At 36.2% G+C, this 19,924-nt stretch overlaps 1 protein-coding gene across 4 annotated transcripts in view; it reads left to right on the top strand.

Annotated features, from left to right (window-relative positions):
- DCDC2 (doublecortin domain containing 2) overlaps positions 1-19,924 on the top strand; it is a 66,853-nt gene that overhangs the window by 15,431 nt on the left and 31,498 nt on the right. For 2 of the 4 annotated variants that reach the window (XM_080578159.1, XM_080578157.1), the window contains exons 3-7: positions 9,341-9,417; positions 9,540-9,671; positions 14,551-14,697; positions 15,847-15,901; positions 18,428-18,629. In XM_080578159.1, the coding sequence (XP_080434285.1) occupies positions 9,341-9,417; positions 9,540-9,671; positions 14,551-14,697; positions 15,847-15,901; positions 18,428-18,629 (613 nt within the window). The remainder of the gene's footprint in view (positions 1-9,340; positions 9,418-9,539; positions 9,672-14,550; positions 14,698-15,846; positions 15,902-18,427; positions 18,630-19,924) is intronic. The other 2 variants (XM_080578160.1, XM_080578158.1) reach the window with 1 other exon arrangement.

The raw sequence follows: 19,924 nt of genomic DNA, 5'->3' as shown, positions 1-19,924 counted from the left end.
ATACTCTTCCCGAGTGTTCATAATCTAATACCAGGAGGAATCAGAGAAGAAATGACCAGACATCCAGTTAAAACAGAGCTGTGTCCTTTTTTTCTAACTGGGCCTGCAGATTCATAAAATTACTGTTGGTATAGTTCTGTATACCTGAATTGTATAATTCTGAGTATTTTAATTACCAGATTGCTTACAGATTGGCTTTAGGGGATTTTGGAGCAACAGAAAGACTTGCAGAGGCCTTGGTTCATGGCACTGGAGATTTCATGGTGTGTGTTGCATTTGATATGGAACTTGAAAGTTCATCACTTCCTCAGCTGGCACGGCTGCCTCGTTCTGTAGGGTTACTGTGATGAGGGTGGAGGGAAGGGAAGAGATACCAGCACTGAAGCTTTTAATGAGGCATGTTGGTTTCATTAAAAACATTTTGCTGCATGTTGATGTTTCTTACTGGAAGCATTAACAACTTTTACCTTTGAAAAATTTGATCTTTTTGGAGTTGCTTTTTGTTCTTCAGCTGTCACTGTTCACAGGTTCAGGCCCTTTTAATCAACCATGAAGGTCAAAGACTTCCTTTTAGTTTAAATATGTAAGGAATTAAGGGAAAATACTCAAATCATGAGAGGTAAAAATGTTGACAATTGACAATACATTGTCAGTGACAGAAATAAATGTCAGGATCTATTTTGCTTGGATAAAATAAGCATTATTGATCCCGTCATTGTCTGTGTTGTAAGCAGTGTAGGGTATAGTATCATACAACTAAGAAGAAGAATATGCTGTTCTTAGGATCCAAAAGTAACACAAACGTGATATATTTTGGAACAATGCACAGGCTTAGTGCCTGGGCAGATAAGGACATGCAGTTGACTAATCTAGGACAACTGACAACATCTAGGACAACATCTAGGACAACATCGTACAATGCCCCAAAACTATGACAGATCCCGAATGAAACTTTTCTTTCCGGAGTTTAGATAGATGGGCCAAAACTTATCCCCCAGATGCACAGGGCATATAACCTCCAGCTCACCTACCATGGCTGAAAAGGAGGGTGGTTTACCTTGGAGGTAAACGCAGGGACCCCAGATATTTCTTTTGGAAGAGAGTGGCTTTAAACACTTTGCGAGTTCTGTGGAAGCCATGTAATCTGGAAGTCTCAATGTAAGTGCCTTCTGGCATAGTTCATTTCCAGTTCACCTGTTCTCTGTGTGGGCTGAGAAGTTTGTGTACAGCTGTGATGTTGTGACCTATTTATGTAAACTTGGAAATCCTGGCAGGTAACAGCAGTTTGAGTGGTGCTTTGTATTCATTCGAGAAGAAAGGCTAGTAGTCTCTTGCTCAAGGCTGTTTTGTACTATCCAGTGTACCATCTAGCAATGCAAAGTGGCAAGGGAAAAGTAGATTATCCAGGTTTATTACTGTGTAAGATAACCAAAATGGTTTTGTACTGACAAAACTCCTCTGTGAATCTCACTCTTCGTCTTTAGTTAAAGTGTATAAAAATGCCTGTTTATAAGAAGTCATGTTTCTGTGAAGTAGGTAAGATATTTCCTATGTTGTAATAGCTTTAGAAAAAGTAACTTTTATCTTTCTAATTTGCTTTTGATCACTGAACCTTGAACATTCCTTTCTTTCACATCACAGGATGGTGATGGTGTGTATAAATGGGGTTTTGGTTCTTTTGACCCCAGTTCTACCCTAAGGGAATGCAAATATTTGCTCTCAATTTTCCTGTGCACATTGATTAACAAACAGGCCATTGTAACAAGCTGGTAAAGCCATGGGTCACTGCATGAGTTGATAAATTTGGTATGTAACATTGTGTTGAAATATTTAAAACTTAGCTTAGTTATAGAAGGTTAGTTATGAAGTGACGTGAGTCATGAGTGAGATGGTAGTAGCACCCAGGGCTATATTAATACAGTAGTAAGAAAGGCAAGCTCTTAAACCAGATTTATATCAAACTGGCACAGAGCACCTATTTCAGTGAGGTTAGGTTTTCTGGCTGTTGTTTTGCTGCCATCCAGAATGGCTTTATAAATATGTGCAAACCTGTAAATCTTGCAGTTGCTCAGTTTGACCCCTCTGACAGGGCTCTCTTCTGGTAAGAAAAGGAAATAAATCAGTTAGTTATACTATTTCCTGTCTAAGGATAACTAGCCCATTTCTTCACGGCAGCCTGTAGAATTGCCACCAGAATTATGTATTGAGCTTGTCTCTATGTTTTTGATGTACACTGGAGGGAAAAGCCAAGCTAAGAATGTCACATTTCTACTTTAAACTATTCTCAAGTGCATTAAAATCACCTTGTTTTTAGAAGTTAAATGTGTAGCATGGTAATTTCAAAGGACAATTAAAATACTATTTAGTGAACTGCATACTTTTCTGGTTTAGGATTGGTTCTCCGAAGTGTCACACACCTTTTGCAAGTCCTGAGTACCCAGCCTAAATGTTGAATAGTTTGCTAGGTCTGTCCTACCTTCTGGTCTAGGTTTGAGTAGAACGTGTGAAAAGTACAGGGTAGCATTCACAGAAGGAAAAACTTTACACATCGGGATAACCAAACAGCTTTACACAAGACAAAATAAATATGTAACATTTTTACCAGTTATCATATTTATGAAGAAGTGAAAACTGTTCTTTATAATCTGTATATTTCAAACCAAAGTAGGCTTTGTTGCTCAGAGACCTTACCTGAATAGCCATTCTCAATGATGATCTTCCTAGAGTGCTACACTTCTAACCTGGTCTTCGCTGTAAAACATTTGAGTTAGAAACACTGCACAGCAAAGTATTCTTGATCTGTTGACGGCTGAACCCATCCATAATGTTTGAAAAAAGAGTAAATTTTTAGCTGATCTTCAGTCTTTCACAGCTGAACATAAACATAATAGAAATTTGTGTATGAAAAGTGTATTAAATTGATCTGTGTGTATGTATGCATATATATATATACACAAAATATAAATGTTTACATAGTAGATATCGGCATGATAATTCAAAATGATTTTCATAGAAAAACTGTTTTTCATATGTGATAGTATACCTGAGGTAATGGTTTGGCTGCTGATTTTTTTATTACTATTATTTTTATCTTTGCCAACAGTCAACAGTGGAAGATGTAAGTACCTGAAGTAGATTATGTGGTGTGTGGTATATGTTTGCTAAGTGTGTTGCATGTGTTAGTTAAATTTTGTGAATATTTAGCATATTTGAAAAGGGAAAATGAATATAGAATGTTGCTATAAAGCAGTTTGATTGTCTCTGACTTGCTTAAAGCTTGCTTAAAGTTCTCTCTAAGTCTCAACTAGTACTAGTGCTTTCTTCCTGTTCTAAATGCTTTGTGTTACTGCTGTATGTTGTTGTTTAGTACTGCAGATGAGTATCTCATCACAAATTATGAAATATTGGCAACAAATTAGTAGGATATGGAAGCTGCCCTTGGATGGGTCTTCTGAAACAAACTGAAAATGTACAAAATTTGAAGATAAAATCATAATGGGACCAAACCATTGATTAATGTAAATCCGCCTACAAAAGCTGACGTAAATGAGAATGTGCTGATTTACATCAGTTGAGAATGCGACTGGTGAAATTAAAAGAAAATAAAGGATTTAGGGGTCTAGTGATGCTGTTCTGTTAATGTAAGCACAAACTTTCACCCAAGACCACTTCCTTGTTAATATGTAACTCTGTAGTGCCAGAGGGTCAGGCTATTCCAGACAGTGCAATATTGTGGTGCCTCCTACAAGAGAAATATGAGTAGTCTCATGTGTTCTTTAATTAAACCCCGGATCAGGTCTTCCACTGGAGTGGTTTTGCATAACTCTGTATACTCCAAAGGAACTATATTGATTTATAGTAGCTGAGCACTTGGTATTTTATTAATGTCTACTTCTGTATATTTACATTATTTGTCTTGCTTTAGAAAATAAAGTTATTTTCATACCCTTAAGTAGTTTAACATTGGTCACAGAAGTTGTTCTAAACAATATGAGGTAGTAACTTGAAGACCGTATAGGAAGAAAAAAAATAATAATAAGACAGCTTAATTAGAAGAAAGTTGTATAGGTTGTTTTTGTTTGTTTGTTTGTTTTTTGTTTATTTTTTACAGTGCAGTATAAATCTAGCCAAACTGATTTTTTATAAATGTGGGTAGAGTAGCTTGTGTTGTGTTTTTGCATTGTTGTACTTGGAGAGCTTGATATGCTATGCTGTAGACAGAACATACATTGAGCATCTGTAAGAATGATATCTTGAGCATTGTAGAATACTGTTTTATAGTTGCTTGCATATCTGCATGCTTGCCAGTTTAAAAATTGAAAATGTTGTGCACGCCTGTGTGCTTTAGCAGGGTTTCCCTTCTGGTTTTGTTTGTTTGTTTGCTTGCTTGTTTTCTTTTTTTTTGTTATTTTTTTTCCTCCTATGATTTATTTTTTTTTCCTCTCAGAGCAGGTGTGGACCCCAAGGAAAGATGCGATATTCTTGCCTTCACTGTTCATGCTGGGTGTGACAAAAGACTCTTTGGAGAGTTCTGTACCAACATGGTCCAGTACCTGCTTAATTTAGTTTGGGCTACTCTGTTCCAAACTCCCAGAAACAGAGGTGTCATCTGTGCACTGTGCCAATTACTCGTGGGGTGTTTATAAGCACATTAATGTTGTCAGAGTCATCATAGCATTTGCATGCGCTGATTTTTGTGGCCTTACATTAGCGAATGTAATATTGCATTAACATACACTTTTCTCTTTTTGATACAGTAAGGAAATCATACTTAAACATCCTTAGCAAAATAACACAAGTTTGTATTTTGTTCTGTTTTAGGCTACGTTTAGGTAGAAAAGAAAAACGTTAAGTTTCTGCCCAAGCTGGTCCCATCTTACAGTTCCCTGCGGCTTTCTTGTTTAAGACCAGGGCTGTCTTTTAGGCCACAGAAGACTCAGAAATATTAATGACTCTTTGAGAGAGTAACCTAAAAGACAGACTTGCAAGCTGATGCCACAGTATCTGTCGTTGGCAGAAATACAATCCTTCGAATAATAAATGAGCCCTTAACATCTGTCAGGTTGCTTGTTTTCTCAGGGGCCCAGTGATTGGGCTGTGTGCAATAACATGATGGCCTTCTGAGGAGCCTACATCAAAATTAATGGTTTCATCAGCTCGCAGGAACAAGTAAATAATTGGACACACCTGGGACTATCCTAAAGGGCTTCTTTGTATTTAGTGAATGCTTTCTAACTAGTTCCAGTAAAGTGTGGATCATTGAAACCTGAGTGTTGCAGACTGGATCAAAGAACTTGGCTTTACGGTCAGTTTTGAATGCATGAGAGCTTGGGCATAGGTATCAACTGCAGCGGTGAGAATCAGGAATGGATTAAGAATCAGCTTTTAGGAAAAGTGCTGTAAAGCTTTTCTGATGGTGGAGTTGTGCATGAACAGCAAACCCCAAACTAATCACAGTAGGTTAGAATCATATATCAGCCCAAGTTGGAATGGACCTCAACAGACCATCAGATACACAGAATCACAGAAGGGCCGAGGTTGGCAGGGACCTCTGAAGACCATCTAGTCCAATCCCCCTGCCGAGCAGGATCACCTAGAGCACATTGTGCAGGATGGCATCCAGAAGGGTTTTGAATATCTCCAGAGAAGGAGACTCCACAACCTCTCTGGGCAACCTGTTCAGTGCTCTGTCACCCTCACAGGAAAGAAGTGTTTTCTCCACGTGTTTCATTTTGTGCCTGTTGCCTCTTGATTCAGCCTTTCATGGAAAAAGGGAGTGTAGCTGAGATTATCTAGTACCCCATCCATGCTGTCTGCTCCCTGATGGCTAAAGGAACACTGCTTAAACCATTAGGGCTTTCTTAACAAAGTTGAACAATGCCATGTCTTCAGGTTGTAGCTTGTTATCTAAATCGTATTTAGAGGTAAAAGTATTTAGCACTGTAGTTTTGAAACAGTTAAGGCTTTATATAGTGCCTCAGTCACTGGGACCAAAGTGTTAGTTCTTAAATATTACTAGTTCTTAAATATTACTTAGTTCTTAAGTATTGGTATGACAAACATAAGGCAGGAGTTCAAAATTCATTTACAGTGTTGCACATGAGAGGTGGGTTATTCTGAGAAAGTAAAGCAGATACCTAAAGAAGGACCAGGAGAGCAAGATGTGACAAGGACCCTTAAAAACTATCCCTACTGTCCTTAAAGAATTATCAAATGTACTCAGTGTAGGTTTCTTGTGCTGTTGTTTCTGGGTATCTTACATTGATCTTGCTGTGGAAGGCTGAAGAATTAATAGATGCTGGTAAGCAGAGGAAGAATTTTTAATATGTGCATTATATCACAGATGGGAAATACTTCTCTTGCTGGAAGTGAGAAACAAGTTTAGAGGGACAGTCTTTGTTCCTGGGAGACAGTGTGGTGTTGAAGATTTGAGTGGGGTTTGGGAGACATAGCCCTGGTTCTTCCCATGGGTTTCTGTGTCATTATTCCAGTGTTTGTTTCTTTGTCATTAGAGAAATTAGTATCAAGTGCTTTGAGGTTTACTAATGAGAGTACTGCGTGAGCAGATTTTTGAAAGGGCTAACAGTCCATCTCCTCTCATTGCTCTTCTGAGGTCTTCAAATGTAGCATTTTGGATTTAATGAGGAAAAAGTATTCCAGAACTTTAAGTATATTCCTTTTGCTCTCTAATACCTATGGCTAATGTTGGTTAAGGACATATGTAGCGATCTGATTGTTAGTTAGGTCTGGAGTTTCTACAAGCATAGGATCAGTCAGTCTTTTGGCCTTGTAATCTAGTTACGTATCAAGTACTTTATAAGGGATAAGCCTAGCAACCTAGCAGCTATACAGGGAGGTGTAGGGGCAGCCTGATTTAAGTCATTCCCATTTTGGATGCAACTTGTGTTTGGAGCCTAAATATTAGGACCAGATGTAAATCAGTATTACCGCTGCCTTCAATAACATACTCTTTAGAATGTTACCTTATTTTTTCAAATTCTGAAGCTTTCTATTAAATTGCTTACAGTATGCAAATAACCGTTAATGTCTCAAGCAGCAATAGAAATGTTTTCAGATGTTACAGTTTAAGGTGTGTTTTCTTATTCTTCCTGTGACCTAGTAAATTTTCATCTCAAATTTTAGTGACCTAAATGACAAGTTATGCCCTGAAAAATATGCTTTAAATGTTTCTGCAAGAATGGCTGAGTTCCTCCATTATTTGGCAATCTCCAAAAATATCTTTGCCTCCCATAATTATGAGAAATATAGAATAGAATCATTAAGGTTGCAAAAATATCAAACAACCTTCTTACTCACTTCCAAGCCTGTAGTCATAGGTGTGAATCTTCCACCCAGTTCAGAGCACACTGGAATTAATGTCAAGTCTGGGAATCAAAATTACTTCAGGCATTAAGGCATAGTTTACGTACAGACTAATGCAAATGACCTCGTTGTATCTTAAGGTGTAAATATGCTTGACGAGTAAAGGGAGGTCCACAGCCATGCCAGGGGCCCGTTTCCTGGACTGGTCCAGAAGCACTGCTATAACAATGCAGCTATATCTTTCTTTCTGTTTCTCCTCTTGAAGAAGATTCTGACTAAAACGTCACTTATCCTGGTCTTCAGATCACCATGACCCTAACGCTGCTGATTGCTTCCATTTAGTCACTTTGCTGTGCGAAGGCTAATTCTACCTTCCTCTGTCCACGACCAGAGCAGGCTTTCATGTCCTCCAAGACTCAGAAAATGGAAGGTTGGGAGGGCTGCACTGCTTACAAGGGCCTCTGGGAAAGGCAAGATGCTAAAGTGAATTGAAGTCAAAATAGAAACACCCCTTTTTTAGCAGAGTAATGAAGAACAGTTTTTGTTCAAAAGGTTTACCTGTTGCTGTCTTTTACTTGAAGTGTTTTTACATCAAGGAATGCAAATTTTGCGTTTGTTTTCTCGGTTGCTTTTTCCCTGAGAAAAATACCTAAGCCCTGGAATTTATGTGCTTGATGCAGAATTTGCTGTGTGTGGTTACTTGCATTAAGTGGGATGTCAGATTTGATTATTTTAAAGATCATTTTTAGCCACTTTGGAATATCTACTGGACTGGGCATCTCTTTTATTGTTTTTGTGTTTGTTAGTTTGTTTTGGTTGATTTAGTTTTTTTTTTTATTATTTTAATTTTAATTTTTTTCTTTTTACAGTCTATGCAAGAGAAATATCTGGAAAGCAGATCTGTTAGTCCTAAATTAAGCTTTGTGAAAACCCATTCAAAGATTTAAAGCACTGGAGCTCAGACCATTTTTCCTGAATTTAATGGGAAGTATCGGTTAAGTTAGCACAAAATGTGATAAAGCTGCAACACATCACACCATTAGACTGCTTTACACAGTAATTGGGAACATTGCCAATTTAAATAAACTTCATACTTTATACATCTGTTTTAAAGAATGTCTCTATCTGATCATGCCAGCTATAGCTATTTAATCCTTTAAGTTTTTATAGTCATCTGGAGAAATGTTGCCAAGTTGTTAATGCATTTAACTTGTGACTTTTGAATGTTTGTTTGGGATTGACACCTTACTTTCACTTGCTAATTATGGGGAATTAGGAAATTTTCCTAATGATTTTGGAGTTTGTTTTTTTTTTCCCACTTTTTCCTTTTTAAATTTGAAAGCATGTTTATTAATTCCAAAGGGAATCGTAGCTAGGCAGTATTGCATAACCTTCTATTCAATATAATGGGATTAATGTTGAGCAACCTTCTTGATCTCAAGACAGTATCTGTACAAAAGGGTACAGGGCATAATGCTGGAATGTTTGTGTTTTATTCTGCAGTGCACCTCATTTGAGTCAATTCTATAAAATCAGGATAGTATTCAGTAACCTTTGTAAATCACTGATGTATTTAGAGGTAAAGACCTATACATGAGTAAAAAAATACTTGCTACATTATAGAAGAAAGACCCAGAGATAGCACTTATTGTTAAAAAGAGTTTAATCGTCTGAACTATAGTTACAAGCAGTGAAGACTAAGAAAATAAGAACAGTGTTTGGAGGTGTTTCCTTGTGTGCTTAGGAACATTGATGGACAAGTCACAAAAGATGCCCATATAATTCTGATCTCTCACTGGACACTGTATGTTGTGCCATGCTGTGGTTGTTATTCAGCAATTATATGAACCTGCAATAGTAATTATATAGGCTTTGTGAAAGGTGAAGCTGGAATGGAATAAAATACATGTTTTAAAAACAGGAACTTCCTTCTCCAGATACGCTGCCCTTCTTGCTGGTGGTCAGCTCTATCCCAATGTGAAAACAGAGTAATTTCTAATTCTCTTTGTTCTTACAGGTCAAGCCAGTTACTCATAGTAGAATTACTGCATCAGCGCGGTTTCGAAAGCCACTCCAGGAGCCCTACACTATTTTGTAAGCAGAATTTTATGTTAGTAAAATATCTGTTTTGTTTTGTTTTATTTCTTTCTTTCTTAACTTCAGATGGCTTTTGCTTTAAATACTCTTCCAAATTATTTTACTTTGCTTTATTTCAGCCTGATTGCTAATGGAGATCTAATTAGCCCTGTAGTGCGACTCCTTATTCCCAGGAAAACACTGAATCACTGGGACCATATTCTCGAAATGGTTACAGCAAAAGTTACCCTCAGAAGTGGAGCTGTTCACAGGTATCAGGAAGCTGAATATTTGTGAGATACAGTTGATATGTTTAGATATGTTTTTAAAACTCCATAAGTAGCTATAATGGATCCTTCCAGTTTTATGGGAAATTTATAAGAAAATTATCTTAAGAGCTACCTCCCAACTCAAACCATTCTATGATTCTATGAAAATGGAAATATGTTTACTCCAAGTCACTTTCATGTTTCATTGCAACTGCTATTTAAAAAGAAAAAAAAGCCCCTCAATTTGTTTCAACAGTTATTTCTTGATTAAATATTTTATTAACAGATATGGAATAATGCAATAATATTGCAATGTATTTAACATTAATAATAAAGTTGCATGTCAGTATAAAATCAATGACCCCTGTAAAGTCAGTAAAATATTTGGAATATCAAATAATGGATGCAGTCCATTTTGACTGACTTTATGGAGGTCATTTATTTTACTCTGTCATGTTTTCCTTTAATTTTGATGGTTCTTTAAAGTCACTGGGGCAAACAACTTCAAGAAGAATGTTTTAGATCCTTTGGTTTTTGAAGACCTGTGCTCTGACAAGGGTGTGCTTTATACTCAGTCAGTTCAGACTCCTAATAAGAGCCAGGGCCAAAGCTGTAGTTGAGGGTTTTCCAATCCCGATATTTTCTGCTGGTCTGAATTGTTGTGGTATCCCAGGAGTAGCAGATGACATCTTGGATACATAAGTTTCAATCACCTTAAGGCCTGAAAATAAACTCTCTAAAATAAGATCTGATAGTTGTTGCAAGTTTTAGAGCAAAATGATATGCAGTCTCCATGACAAACTTTGCAGAGTAAGCAGACTGCCAAGGTGTGTACTGGCAAATTACTGACATTCCAGCATTGCCCCATGCAGAGCACATTACAGAAATCCATTCTTCAGACAGGAAAGGGCCTTTTGTTGGAATCATTCTTTACAGCTTACACAATGTCTGAGGCTAGTCTTGCAATCTCTTTCTCAAATCAGTGAAGATAAAATCTTCATAATCTCTTTCAGTTCTTCTGATTACTTTCCCAGAGCTGATACAGACCATAAAATGTTTAGTTAATGCTGTCTGCTGACTGTTAGCTCTCATCTGTTTTTTCTTCTCAGTCAGGCATTTCCTTGCTTGTGTTATCAGGCTACTTAGCACTTTTACTTCCCTTAAACTAAACTTAAACATGTTTTGCAGTTTTCTGGATCTGATTCTCAGCTATCATAATTCTGAGGTGAACAGAGTAACAGCTGTTCACAGCATCATTTTTTTCCTGCTTCCAGGTTGTTTAGGGATTTAAAAACCTTTTGCATTTTATTCTCTTTACTTGGTATCACTCCTTGGTAAATCTGAATGATGTATATGAAAGCATATATAATTATATACATTTTTAGATTTGATTTTAAGAAGTTCCGTTCTGTATTCAGTTTTAATCCTTTAAAAATAAGATAATGTACACGACTTTTTGAATTACTTAATGTTTTCCTTTTTCTGGTTTTCTTTTAATGCAGTTTTCATTTTATTTTCCTTAAAATGCTAGGAATGCGCATTAAATACGTTAGTAAAGTGATTGTTGTTCTTTAATAAGTTATACATTAATTGCTGGGGTTTACTGAAACTATGTCAGTGTTAGGGGAGGTCTTGTAAGACCATTGATTCTGGGAAGATATAATTTCTCATTAAAGAAGGGCAAGTGGAATTACGAGAACCTGCATTAGGTATATGGCAATGTTTCTTTTCCGTGTAATTAAATGGCATACAAAGCTGCCAAGTCTTACATAGTTTCACGTATGGTTTTAAAAAAAAAAGAAAAAAAAAAAAAGGAAAGGTCATCCCCATCAGAATAGGGACATAAATAAGAAATACGAGAGAGAAGACAATGAGGAAGTAGCCTTTCTCCTTGATTGTGCTTGGGGATGGGGTACAGCAACCTGATTGGCAGGTATCTGGTGTGTGGACAGGCAGGTATTTAGTTCCACAAGCTGTATCTTTGCTGTCTGCCTTGTTAGTCTGTATGCTTGCTTTGTTTTGGCTGCCACTTTTTTGGCTTGGACTCGGGAGGGAAAACTGAAGTCTACTGACAGCCCACAGGACAAGCCTTTGATCATTCCCCAGTGACCAGAAGACATGACTACAATGACATCTGCTGCATAATACTAACCAGGGAAATATTAGCAAAACCAGGATGTGTTTGAATGGTTCAAACCAGGTGGGTGGGTAAAAAGCTTCAGAAGTAAGTGTCACAAGAATTGTGTGATACTTATTAAGTCAATAGTTACTTATATATTTCTCTGGAGCTCCCTTTTATTTGAAAAAATGAATTTTTAATTCCCTTGTCATATTCAGTGACTGATATGTTTATTATGCTTATGTTATTATGATTATTATTTTTAGGATGAAATATACAACTAGAGACTGCTAGATATTTTTCCATAAAAAAATTGGGTGTTGCATTAAGCAAACAAGTTTTGTACTTTAAATGTAATATTAAAACATAATCAAAGTGAAAGATCAGGTACGAGATCATGTTTGTAAGTACCGCTATGTACCAGTACATGCAACACCATACAAATATATAAAACAATACTACAGTACACCGATTTGCCTTTTTCTTCCAAGTTCCACAAAGCAAAATGTAATCTAGCAAAATACAGTCAGATTAATTCAGAAATGAGCTTTTGCTTGTCTAGATTGCTTTTTTTTTTTTTTTAATTATCATTGTTTGTGTGTAACTGATGTTATCTGAATGGTAGTGAAACAATTTTTTCTTCAAATTGTTGGGATGTCTATGAAATGTTTGCTCTATAAAGTAAATATGAAATATGAATAGTACATACGGAATGCTTCAGAGTTAGTATACTTTTTTTTGGTGAGGAAACAGCAATATGATCAAGATTTTTAAAAGCTGCAATTTTTCCATTGAGAACATTTGGTCTTAGCATTTAGAAAACTGAAGTACTTCTAGGTGCAGTACTTTTCTAGGTGCAGGATGTACCTAGAAAATCAAAGTGCTTTCGTGTGGAGAGCATAAGAAAGGCATGGATATGCTGAAGCAAGTGTAGCAATGGGCCATGAAGATGAAGGCTTTGAAGGTGCATGTTATGTGAAAAAGGGCAGAGAGAGCTGGCATTGGTTAGCCTGGAGAAGGCCCAGGGAGGATCTTACCAATATGTATTAATATTTGTTGGGGATGAGTGAAGAAGTCAGAGACAGGCTTTTAGTGGTGTCCAGTGACAGAACAAGAAACAATGAGAGCAAACTGAAATACAGAAAATTCAACTTAAATAGAAGGGAGAAAAAAATTTACTGTAAGAGTCATCAAACACTGGAACATGTTGCCCAGAAAGTTTATGGAGTCTCCATCCTTGTAGTTTTTCAAAACACAACTGGACATAGCCCTGAGCAACCTGCTGTAGTTGCTCTTGCTTTGTACAGGGAACTTGGACTACACAGTCTCCAGCAGTCCTGTCCAAACTCAGCTATTTTGTGGTTCTCTAAGTGGTTCTACACACTGCATTTTTTTTCCTGTATTTATTCAAGGTTGTGCCACTATGTGTATGAACTTAAAAGGCAGCTTTTTCTCTGTTAAACTGATGTTTTTTGCATTTCATAAGTCAGGGATGTTCTCAAGGCAGGCTATTTATATTATTCATAAAAGGTTCTTTGTGTACGTACATGTATCTTATTATATCTCCTAATCTTATTATATCTCCTTGCACTATTAAGATGTATGAATAACACATAAAGTAGCTCCTGTAGAAGGCTTAGAGAAAACGATTTAAGATGGCCATTCAACATTCCTGCATTTAAAAGACTTAGAATCATAGAATGGTTTGGGTTGGAAGGGACCTTAAAGGTCATCTAAGTCCAAACCCCCTGCTATGGGCAGGGACACCTCCCACTAGACCAGGTTGCTCAAAGTCCCATCCAGCCCCATCCAGCCTGGCCTTGAACCCTGGGGCATCCACAACTTTTCTGGGCAAATTGTTTTATTGCCTCACCACCCTCAAAGTGAATAATTTCTTCCTTATATGTAATCTAAACCTACCCTCATTCAGTTTAAAACAATTACTCCTTTTCCTATCACTACCCTACCTGACAAAGAGTCCCTCTCCAGCTTTCCTGTAGTCCCCCTTTAGGCATTGGAAGGTTGCTATGAGTTCTCCCCGGAGCCTTCTCTTCTCTGGGCTTCTCCAAGTCTCTCAGCCTGTCTTCATAGGAGAGGTGCTCCAGCCCTTGGTTATCCTTGTGATCCTCCTCTAGACTTGGTCTAATAAGTCCACGTCCTTCTTGTGCTGGGGGCCCCAGGATTTTAATGCAAAAGTGATAATTTTGGCTTTTTAATTTAATGTCAAATTTTGGAATGTGCTTCATAGGAAAGAGTTTATTCATTATAGAATGTTTTCTCCTTTCCTTATTGCATTGATCATCCTTAAATAAAATTACAAATTTGACAGTGATCCCAATGAAGTGATTGGGATAGCTTAGAAATAATGTGTTGTCATGCATACTCCCCTCACTCCTAAGTCCGTAATGTTTCTTCCTTCTCAGTAAAGTGTGCGAACAGAAATGATTATGGTGAAAATCTATCTGGTGTTAAAGTAATTTATTCTTCATACTTACGTATGGTGAAATGGTGAGAGTATTTTATCTGTCATAGTGCTTCACATTTTATTAGCTTTAACTGTGATTAATTTAACTGTGATTTAGGTCATTTTGCTATGTCTTTTCTTGTCATTTTTTATGTTGCAACTTATCATTGTATCCACTGTACTTTATTGGGTTTCAAATCTGAAAATGTACATGATTAGATCAGCATAGCTTTCAGTGCTTTTACTAAACACTATGGAATGATAAGGTTTATTATTTTAAACTTTTCTGTATTTTTCAGACTTTACAGTTTAGATGGAAAACTTGTTCAGGATGGGTCAGATTTGGAGAATGGGCAATTTTATGTTGCAGTGGGTAGAGAAAAGTTTAAGAAGTTGCCATACGGTGATCTGCTGTTTAGCAAATCTACAATAAGAAGGCCGCAGGGGTAAGTTCCATATGTGTGTGATACGCTTCTTATGCTTGCGTATGCGCGTATCAATATATTTACAAAGTACTACCACTGTAGTACAAAATCATAATGTCAAAAATGTTTGTAAGGAAAGGATGGATGGGCTTGTATGGATGCAAATTTTTATTGAGCACTTTTAAGAATGTTGAGATAGAAATCTGTAATAAAAGAGAAAATGTAAATTCAAAGAACTATTTCACCTTGTAAACATGCTATTGATCATGTATCAAAAAATTCTTGCCAGATAAAGAAATTTTTGTTTTGGCTTGGCTTAATTTTTTTTTTCTTTTTTTTTTTTTTTTTCTGGAACACAAATGAGATTATGAATTATGAGCTGAATGAGATTATGTGTAACTACACCTATTGAAATCTACTCTTGTTTGGTTATATTTTAAGGAATATGTACTCCTTCAAGAATGCTTTAGGTTTGCGTCTTTTTTTTATTAGACAGCATTATTGCACAATGGAACCCTAAAAAGGGTCTCTGTAAGGAAAAATGTGGGCTTTTAGTATCTTTGGAAAATACAAAGCTAAATAAGGAGACATTTCAATGAAATAAATGGAAAGAAAAGAATGGAAATTTGTCATGCAGATTGACATGATTTAGGGGATTTATGCAACAGTCTGCACATAAACTGGGGTGCAATTAATACATTTATTTATTTATTTATTTATTTATCTTAGCAAGCAACTATAGACAATACGACTAGCAAAGTATTTTGGGAAACAACATTTAGAACAAATGAATTTAAAGACAGTGGGAAGTGTTGCTTAAGATGTGTTGATCAACTGATATAAACAGAATTTTATTGAAATTGCTGGAACTTTTCATGGGATTAGTTTTAAGTATCTTACACAGTAATTTGCTGAACACTGCTCTGTGGATTTTCAGTACATAAATTGTGCATTGTAGAGAAATGTAATACATTTGTTTGAATAAGTTCATGATTATGTATTTAAATGTAGTCTAGTGAACAGAATTTACTGATTCTTAGCAAAGCTGTGCAATGGATAAAACAACTCTGTTGGCATAGCTGGCTTGGTGTTATCTTTCTAGGTTATAGAAGGATATTGTTTATAACAGTGACAGTGTACAGAATTCTAAGATATGACTTATTTCTACAGTTCCAAAGCATTTGTACTACCTCCAATTGTGGGATCTCGAAAATCTAAAGGCAGTGTAAGTATCAAATGCAATAATAAAGTTTTTTTCTAATTTTGCTTAATTCCAGCAGATGGAAAGTCCTTGTCCTTTGGGTTTTAATTAAATATGAAGGGAAAAAATCTCCAGCCACCTGGTGTAATGCTTATTAATGCTTGATGTATCTGTAGCTATTTGCAGTGTCAGTTAGACAAAAGAAATATAAGAAAATATTATTGCAATAATGTCTGTCTTATTTTTTATAAAACCTTCCATAGCAAAGATCAACTGTTGCTTTGAGGTCCTTCCTAAAAATCCTTTTCAACTGTATTCATGTATTGGCTCATTTTTTCTTTTTTCAAATTATACACCAAAAGGAAAAACACAGGACTTTTTACAAAACTTATTGCAGAAAATGATGTTTCTGTATGCTGATTCTTATTAAGTCCCTAAAACTGTTTCCTGGCTGATCAGTGTTTTGTCCCTAGCTAACCATTACTATACAGAGCTTGAGTATCCACTGTTTTGTGTCCTGTATAGCTACTTATATGTGTACAAAATGAGTCCACTGTAGACTTCAGGAAGTGCCAGATCGGAATAGAAGTGTCTGTTTGCACCAGTTACATATAAGTACAGTTTACTGCACCAGTACAAGACAGCACAGCATCAGACTCGCAGTCTGACATTTTTATTATGGCAGTTGGTCATATCCAACCACTATTAACAAACCAAAAAAAATCCCACCCACCCTAGAGCCACTAAACAAAATAAAGTATACAAGTCTCTGTTCCATTTTGCTGAAATGCAGATGATAAAATCTCAATAAAGAATATAGTGTCATTTTAAAATGTGAGTTTCACAATTTTAACATTCTTAAAAATAACTCATTGTTAACTATTTTAGCTCCTTCTTTTAGTACTTAATGACATACACGGAAAATTATTTTATAATCAGTTATATTCCATGGGGATTGTAACAAAAGACCAATGCTTGAATATTTGACACACTGATAACAAGTTTCAAAACTTAAGGTGGCAGGAATATGTCATACTGCTCTTAAATATCTAATGCAATACTTAGGCTGAACTGGTATAGATCATTAAATTATTTACTTCTGTTTGGTTTCTACATTTTTTTACTACTATTTCTTGGGAGTAACAGGTTGTATTACAAGAGGCTGAAATAGTGCTGTGACTTGATTTTTCTTTATATCAACAGGGTAAATGGTAGATTCAGTAGTATTGGTAGATAAATGTTTGATTAGATAGTAAAACCTACATGGTACTTAAGTAAAATATTTCGAACAGAACTGATTTCTACTGATTATATGTAAATTAGAAGAAACACATTAAAAAAGAATCATGCATGCAAGTTTTTTTAAGAGATGCAGGACTTTATTCAGGACTTATTTTTCTGAACAGTTTTCATTTTATATGGACACTGCCTTCTAACTTCAGCAGTGAGGCAAAAAGAATTGTCCATGACCCTTGCATAATGAAAGGCCTTTCTGGTGTGCAGTTTCTAAAGTGGCATAAACTGTTCATGCAGATACACTAAGCAAAACAATAAAGCACAGTATACTTGCCTTCCATGATTTAGTTAAGTCTGTGATAAGGTGAATGGTTCCAGATGCTGATAAGATTTTCTGTCCTCTGCTCTAGTGTTTTGTTGTTATATTAAACATTTTGACAGAACTGGATTAGTAAGAAACTACACATGCCATTTGACTGGCAGAATTAGGAGGCTGACAGCTGCTAATGAGAGGCGACAATGAGGGTTTTCAGTTGGTAAACTCTTAACCCAGCCTAGTATGATATAAACAGCACCCTATAGGGCTACTATGTACAATTAAGTTTTTTATATTTCTTGTGAACAGATTTAGACTCAGGAAAACTTATAAATTGATAAAATCTCTAGCTACTGGAATTATTGATAAACTCAGGATCATACATACATCAAAGCTGAAGAAAATCAGGACCAGGTTTCTGCTCCTGTTTCTAGGTACACAACAGAACAAGCAGAGGAATGGGCTGATTTCCTTGGAGGTAATTCAGAGGTGACATGCTGACAGACCCATTTCTAAGCATGATCCTGCCACACAAAGACTGTCATCCTCTTCCAGCTGTTTTTGACACTTAGCAGATTAATACCCGTGTTTCATTTACACAGGCAATGAATTATTCACAAGTTATATATGCTGTATCTAGTGACTTTCTACACATATGCATAGATGAGATATAGCTGTATATTATGTGTATGCATGTATAGATTTGGCTAGACATTTCTTTCATGAGATGAAACAATATTTCCTTTTAATAAATGTGTTGTTTTCTTCTGAGAATTGTTGAGGAGCATTTAATCAGTCAGATCATATAGCAAGTTGATAAAACAGTTATGGTTTTTCAGATTGCTTTAGATTTCCTTTAACTGTACTGATTTTAAATTAATATGATTCTGTAACACCTGATACCAACCCACAGATGTTAAAAAGTTGGAATAAAGTTAAAATTTTAAAATGAACTTAATTAAATTCATCAGTGATAATTATGAACACTTTTTTTTCAGGGAAATGATCGGCAGTCTAAATCTACTGTTGGATCCAGTGATCCTGGAGAGAACAGTTGCTCACCTCAGCCTCCAAAAGGGAAGGACAAGAAATGCCATAATCCAGAGGATTCTGTGTCTAGAGGACACTTTTCTAACAAATCTACAAAAGTAAAACAAACAATAAGAGTAGCAGCCTCCACAGGAGTCCTTCAAGATAATGGTCAGTACCAAGATAAACTCAGTCATAGCATAGTGGCTTTTTATCTTCTGTTAAACCAGTGAGACACACTGTTAGTATAGTTCTTGAATTGTCAGCTTACTCTGGCTGATTTAATTTACAGAAGTTCTTTTTGCTTAGGAAATGTACCTATGCAAGATGTTACAATTCAACAGGAGGCTGTGTACAATATTTAGTATATCTTGCAAGTGAAATAAACTAATATGGTCCTATCTTTTTTCTTTTGATATAAGCATAATAGAAAATATATTTTGACCACTTTCTTCCACTGTTCTGCACTGCAAAAAAAAAGTGAAGACAAGGAGCTGGCCTACTCAAAGGACACTTCACTTTCTGTGAGGATCCCTGGTTAGCACTCTGGTTCTGTATAACAAAAAGACTAGGGAGGGACTCTGTCAGGGAGTATAGTGAGAAGACAAGGAATAATGGCTTTAAACTAAAAGAGGGTAGATTTAGATTAGCTATAAGGAAGAAATTCTTTACTTGGAAGGTGGTGAGGCACTGGAACAGGTTGCCCAGAGAAGTTGTGGATGCCCCCCTCTGTGGAAGTGTTCAAGACCAGGTTGGATGGGGCTTTGGGCAACCTGGTCTGGTGGGAAGTGTCTCTGCCCATGGTAGGGGGGTTGGACCTGGATGATCTTTAATGTCCTTTCCAACCCAAAACATTCTAGGATTCTGTGAAATGTAGTCATCAACATCCTCTTTCATAAACTGTTTTTCTTGTCTTGTGCTTTATACTTACCACCATCACCTGTGTTTTTTTATTTAATGGCTAGAAGACTGTCCCCTCACTAGATACTGCTGACATACTGGAATGGCTATTTTTCCTCATTGATAAGAGTTTCAAAAGTAATTAATAAAGGCCAATTAATATCTGTCAGTAGAAATAAATTATAATTTTCATAGCATTTGACACCACTTCGTACTGCTGTTTGTGTTCATAATTAAGTGCACAATAGTTAATCATGGTTTAAAACTTCAGTATACATCATCCAACAACACTGTTCTGTTCATCTGCATTTGTCTAGAATCATGAGTTGCAAATTTACGATTTTTTTTTTCTTGCTGAAGAATGGTAATTATATTAAAATGAAAGTGGCTGGAAATGTTCATCCCTTATAACTCAGGAAATGACTGAATAGTTCCTTTTGCTTGAAATTATCAGAATGTGTCCCTACTTTTTATGGATTTAGTGGTGCATGCTAAAAACATTTAAGAGAGCAAGTAGCAGAGCTGACCTCTCAGAGAGGAACTTGCATGTTTGGCTTACCTGTTTT

The sequence above is a fragment of the Anser brachyrhynchus genome (assembly GCF_964034855.1).
Source record: "Anser brachyrhynchus genome assembly, chromosome: 2".
Lineage (NCBI taxonomy): Eukaryota > Metazoa > Chordata > Aves > Anseriformes > Anatidae > Anser > Anser brachyrhynchus.
The sequence above is the reverse complement of the archived record's forward strand: the minus strand, read 5'-3'. Positions and strand labels throughout refer to the sequence as shown.